The sequence below is a fragment of the Oryzias latipes genome, chromosome 15 (genome assembly GCF_053564925.1).
Source record: "Oryzias latipes strain Hd-rR chromosome 15, Olatipes_Hd-rR_3.1".
NCBI lineage: Eukaryota > Metazoa > Chordata > Actinopteri > Beloniformes > Adrianichthyidae > Oryzias > Oryzias latipes.
Genome location: NC_136251.1, coordinates 16,358,257 through 16,364,412, shown reverse-complemented (window position 1 = coordinate 16,364,412; position 6,156 = coordinate 16,358,257). Strand labels below are relative to the sequence as shown.

Genomic DNA, 6,156 nt, shown 5'->3' with positions numbered 1-6,156 from the left:
CAACTCCATCAGGTGTGTTTTCATTCTACAAGATGTGTCTGCTTGAGCCATTAAAGGGGCTAAAAGAAAGATGGAGGAAGGTCAGTTAGATAAAAAAAAAAAAATCTGTAGGATTTCATCAGAATTCAGATTGTGCACATGCTTCTTAATGTTTTCAAACTACCGTGTCTTCTACCATAAACAGTAAAGCTAAAAACCATCAAGGATTTGGACTTTTTCAAGGGGGAAGTTCGAACAAACAGGGAGATGAGATAAAAAGCTCCCACTTTAAAAAAAAAACTTTAAAAAAAAACGTGTCAGCTAAAATTGGCAAGAAACACACTGTGCACTTGAAGGGTGAACTCTGTCTGTTCAGTATGTGAAGTCATGATAAGGCACATTTTATGCATTACAAGGAAACAAAACATAAAAGCAGAAAAACGTCAAAAGTCAGTGTTAGTGGATCCGAGACATGTATTAAAAGTTTAAAAACAACACATGAATGGTCTATAAAGCACCATCGCCTTTATATTTATATATGCAAACTTGAAAACAATGCGATTATGTGGCAACTTCACCTGCCTTACAATATTCAAAATGCTACATATCTGAAGGTGAAACTTGTAAAATTGATATTTAGCTTTTTTTAATCCAAACTTTTTCTTCTTTTTTTTTTTTTCTTTTTTAAGCGAGAACAACAACAACAGTACTGGCCAGCCAACAGATTCAGTAGATAATTTACGCCAAGAAGAGATTAAAAAAAAGTTAAAAAGCCACCATAACAGAAACACATGTCATCTTCTCTGATCTAACAGCATCTACAGAGGAGGAGAAGGGAGGGCAGGACAAAGTACCAGGACACAAAAACTTACAATACTATTTTCAACATTAGAGCTCTTTTTTAAATACATCATATGTTTGTGTACAAAACTCTGTATCTCATACTGAAAGTGGTCACTTCTCAAAGAGAAATTTAGCTCTGGAAAAACTTGTACACAGAGTTAAAGGAATTTTCTAAAATTAGTTAAAGGAATTTAGAGATTATCTGGGTTCAAATCTATTCCTCCTTGCCAAATTGTTAAAAGCTATAGTGAGAATCTGCCCTCTGGTATTGGCAGCCACTGTTGATGTGTCCAAAATCTGGCCATGTTCTGTGATGTTTTTTAAAGAAAACACCTACCTAAACTCCATTTTCAGGAGACTTCCCCGGCTGCTGTGACGTCTAAGAGTTTAATCTAAATGAATTACGAACTATACTGCTGTTCTCTTGATCCTAGTGAGTGGTGACTGCAGGGGAAGGAGTTACATGCACCGTCTGCCCTAAAAAGGAGCAAATGAAGCTGCTCAGGTAGCTCTTTTTTTATTGGTTCTGCACAGCTTGGAACAATGTAACACACATAAATTGCTAGGAAATTGTCAAATTTGCAAAAGCAGTTTCATAATGAATTTTTTTTAACTTTTTTTTTAAATTATTTTTAAACCAAAGATGAAGATAAGCCACCTAAAAGATGAAACTATTTGACTTCACTGACTTACAACAAAGCAGTTCTAAAAGATAAAACTCTGTATAGAGGCAGTTCTGCAGAGGTAAAACGGGTTTGCATCCATGCATGGAGGTTCCCCATCACCTCTCCCTTGTGTGCACGACTCCTATTTAGACTCTTCTGTTTGAATGCAAAGCGTGTGTGCAAAAGGAACTCTAACTGTCTGCAGGTCACATTCGTTTGTAAAAGCTTTAGTTTGGTGTATGGATGCTAGCTAAACATAAAAAATGAAATAAGTAAATACCCTGTAATCACAACAACAACATAATCTAATTGAACACAACTTTAGACAAACATGTAAAAAAGAAAAGATTTTCAAAAAAGTCAAAAGAAAGCCCCTCCAAAACGACTATTCAGATACGTAACGAACATATATTACAGATTACACTTTACAATCATGTCTGTGAGACAGACGCGCAATGTAAAGAATCTGATTGACTGAAAATCTCAGTGTACATTAGAAACAGTTTTGTTCAAGTGTCCTAATTTGATTAAAACAGGAAAACTCAAGGGTGGCAGGGTGATTTAGAACCTAAAAATTGTCAGTTCAGTAACTGAAGCACAGCTGTTCACAACGATTAGAATATAATTGTGAATTTTATGTGTAAATGTTGCAGAAATAATCCAATAAGTAGACGCTGTCACATATTAGTACTGAAAAGAGCAGACTGAGGTGCTTTGATGAAGATGAGACGGATTCTAAGAAACTGGTGGTGTATGTGTAGAAGAAGCTCGAGCTGCAGGCTGGGTATCATCGCACTGATTCGCCTCACTTCCAGATTTTCAAAATAAAACCAAATTTGAGACAGTTTAAAGAAGAAGACAAGAGTTTTCTATGAACAATTAAACAATAGTGAAGTAATAAGTAATAAATCCTCTACATTATAATATATGGGTTAACGATATAAATGTAACATGTTTGTGCTCCAATGAAGCTGCAGTGTTGTGTGAAATAAGAAATCGTAGGTACAATTCAATTATTATGGCTTCCATTTCTAGCATCTAATGATCCAAATTAAAAACTACATTAGTCACAGAAAGAAAAAAAAAGAAGTGAAATTTTAACTAGCGTCAAAGTAGTTCAAGTAATTATTTCTATTGGCCCACTCGTCACATTTAGCAACTCTTTAAAGTGCTCCAGTCTTCCATATTGCACCATTTTTGTCCTCTTTGGGAATCGGATAATTTTTTTTTTATCTCGAGGGTTTTTCTACAGATGGCTTCCTTTCAGAGGCAATTCATGATACCCAGCTCTGGCTTGAGACTCTGCCTGAAACTAGGAAACAAGGCTGCGTTCACTAGATGCTGGTAAAATATATATGACATTAAAGAACACAGTTTTTCTGTTAGTATGGAGACAGTGTCGTTTTTTGTTTGTTTTCTGAACTGAATGCTTCGGCCGGTTGACAAAAGGAACTGCATAGACTGTACAGCCTCAACAGGAATCAACTGGAGGTTGAGGTGCAGCGGGTGCAGAGATTTAGGCAGATTGCCTATCTCCCCACCACAAGCACCGTGTTAATCTCAGCATCTATTCCAGAACAAATATTCACTAAATCCCAAACATCTGAGTGTCAGGACTCTTCAACGTGTGACCCAGGTGACTGTAGTGTTATGTAATCTGTCACATATCCAGCACTGACCTTTATTTTCTCACCTAGTGACCCATGTATTCTGCATATGGTGTGCACGGCTTGTCGCATGTGACAGCTCCTCTACTCTGGTCAACCTGCATCTGGATAAACATGTTCTGAGATAAAATAGTATAAGTAGCTTGAACCCTGATTGTAATGCAGGTTGAGAACGTTTATCAAAGCAACTACAGAAGGGACGGGAAACGGGGGCTACGTAAGGCAGGATCTGGTCATGAATACCACGGTCTACAGATAGCTAGGCATACAGGGCTCTCGAGAGGCCCAAAGGTACGAAGGTAAAGAACGACTTTTGTCACGGGCTGCGTGTCGAGACTCAAGGCTGAGAGCAAGTCCGGGTCTATATCAGGGTTGGGAGCAGGGGCTTTAGGTGGCCTGGTCCAGGGCGCGCAGGAGGTCACAGCCCTGGAGGAGGTGCAGGTTCCCCTGCAGCGGGACGTTGACCTCGCAGTCGTAACGAGTCAACTCCGGCAGGAAGGAGGGCTCGAATGAAGGTCCCAGCAAACGGCTTGCTATGCCTGAAAAGAAACAACAGAAACTGTCAATGTATAAAACACAAGTGCTTAAAATTCTTTAAAAAAATTCTTATTTTTGAAAACTGACCCTTGAAAAAGCTGTGAGATTAATAGAAGTTTGTTTCTAATTTCTTGGTCGAATGAGGAATTTGAGCTTACCCTCTGACTTGCTTGAAGACTGCATGTTGTACTCCGAGTAACTGCAGCTCTTTTGGGCAAACGTCTTTCTGTTTGCTCCGTTTCTCCCGCTCCCTGTGTACTGAGACTTCCTGTGTTTTTCCAGGGAGCATATAAACGGAGACATGCTGCCTGGCATTACCGTCCCCATCGCAGACTCTGTAAAAGGACAATATGATGTAACAGGAAGCAAAGTGAGACGGCAGTCAAATGAACAAAAGTCCACAATACCTGTCAGTGATCCTGCACTGAGGGAACGATCCATGCGGCTGTCATCCCTCATCTTCTTCCATATAACTTCTGCTGGCTTCATTTCACCCTGAAACAGTTCTTTGTTGAGTAAATACCCTTGTCCTTTATTTTCTTCACTATGGAATGCACTTAAAAGATGTAATTTTTCTTCAAAAAACAACAGTGCGTATATATGAATGAATTCCGGTTGTGTTTACTGATGTTGAAGCAATTTTGAGAGCTACACAGTGCACTGTCAAAGTGTTTGGTGTTAATAAAGTCTAAATGATTGACAGATTATCTTTGACTCTTTTGTCTGACTTACTGCCCCTTATAGTTTGGTTTGCCTCAAAATAGACCGTTCAATGGCAGTGCGCCTTTTTATCCGGTCAGAAAATACTGTAATTGCAAACAACTTTTTCAAATAAAAAAATTAAATGTAGTTTAAATAAATATAACATTTGTAAAAATTCACTTGTTTAAAAGGAAGTCATTTTAACTAATAAAGATGAGTTTTGGTAAAAAAACTCAACAGATGGTAGGACCAACAAAATCAGTCTTCTGGTGCTTTTTTTTCTTTCTCAAAGGCATTAAAAAAACTACAAAAATGACAGCAAGGTGTGTCATCAGAGCACAAATGTCAGAAAACATCACTTTTTTTAATCATTATAGGAAAAACTCACCACAGTCATCTGGTTAAAGGACCGCTTGATACTGCTGCCCACGCCTGCTTTAGAACTCATGTCTTTGTATGCTTGCACAAAATTTTCCGTTGACCTGAGTAAAAAAAAAGAGAAAGAAAATAGTAGAAAAACTATAAAAATGGGAATATACACAATAGCGCACATATAATTGTTCTTTCTATTTGTATTCTTTGTGAGAAGCCTTGCAAAGGGCCCGATAACGCCTAAACATTCCTTAGCGTGGATAAAACTTTCAACATTTCTGAGAACTGCAATGCCATGAAAAGCCTTCATTGTTTTTTTTTCTGTTTTCTTCCAAGGAGAAAGGCTCCCACCTAATCTTTAAAAACAGAATCATCAAATTACTTGCTAAATTGTGTTTTCCAAAGGTTTATGAAAGTTATTTTAGACCTCTACTGGATTTTCCCAGCTCATTTTCTCCGTCTTGCACCTGCTTAACCTGAATCTATGGATCACTCAAGTAAAGGGAAAAAAAAGCCAATACATCAAACCATAAGGATGTGTTTGCACACATTCATTTGGTCTGGTTTCTTTTCAACGCTTTGTGTAGTTTTTGTCTGAATTTGAACGGACATGTTTTACAAAACGGTGAGATGAATCACTTTATTTAACTCAAACTCTTTTTTGCAAACATGTTTGGAGTAGTCTCATCCTAGCTCCTTGTTGAAAGAGCTCTGAGGACTGAAATTCTAACTTCTAAGAAGATAAATGTAGCATATAATGAAAGATAAAACTAAAAGTTTCTTCTTTGATTTTATATTGTCATAGTTACATTACCTCGGTTTCTGCATGAGATACGATGTATTTTGCTGGCAGGACGGCCGTTCTTCTGGTAAATCCTCCATCAGACAGGCCTTAGGAGTCCTTGTCGATTGCTGGTAAGTTATTATTGGATCAGGAGGCCACTGCATGGAAGACAGTGGGCCGCTGGCTGGGGCCTGGTACGGTGGAGTCCCCATACGGCCCATCATGTATGACCTCTCCCTGGCTTCCACAGTACCCTGACCAGAGCTTCTCCTCTCCCTGATGGCCCAGGATGGTTGTGGCTCAGGCCGATAGCAGCCTTGCAGTGGAGGGGGAGAGGTCAGCGGCTGGAAGAGGCTTGCAATGTCACTGAAGCTCTGCTGGACGTTCTGTTTGCTGTTGTTGCCCATGGATCCTGCTCCTCCGGAGTTGTCCAGAGGTTCAGGCTCAGGAATGATTGGATTCAGCTGGAAGTCCTCTCCGTCCATCGGGATATAAGGAGCCAAGGTCTCCAGATCCAAATCACACAAATCTCTCTGAAAAATAAAGAGATACATTTATCTTTTATGCTCTTCACTGTTTGGTCGCACTGATGAGTGAATCTCCCCAA

General features: G+C 39.0%; 1 protein-coding gene across 2 annotated transcripts in view; it reads right to left on the bottom strand.

Annotated features, from left to right (window-relative positions):
* Window positions 1-435: 435 nt before the first annotated feature.
* The window catches only part of epas1b (endothelial PAS domain protein 1b), a 48,658-nt gene continuing 42,937 nt past the window's right edge, over window positions 436-6,156 (bottom strand). For both annotated transcript variants that reach the window (XM_023963599.2, XM_078932449.1), the window contains 5 exons: window positions 5,580-6,082; window positions 4,782-4,875; window positions 4,099-4,186; window positions 3,850-4,026; window positions 436-3,693 (listed from right to left, as the gene is read on the bottom strand). In XM_023963599.2, coding sequence (XP_023819367.1) covers window positions 3,542-3,693; window positions 3,850-4,026; window positions 4,099-4,186; window positions 4,782-4,875; window positions 5,580-6,082 — 1,014 coding nt within the window. In that variant the 3' untranslated portion in view covers window positions 436-3,541. The remainder of the gene's footprint in view (window positions 3,694-3,849; window positions 4,027-4,098; window positions 4,187-4,781; window positions 4,876-5,579; window positions 6,083-6,156) is intronic.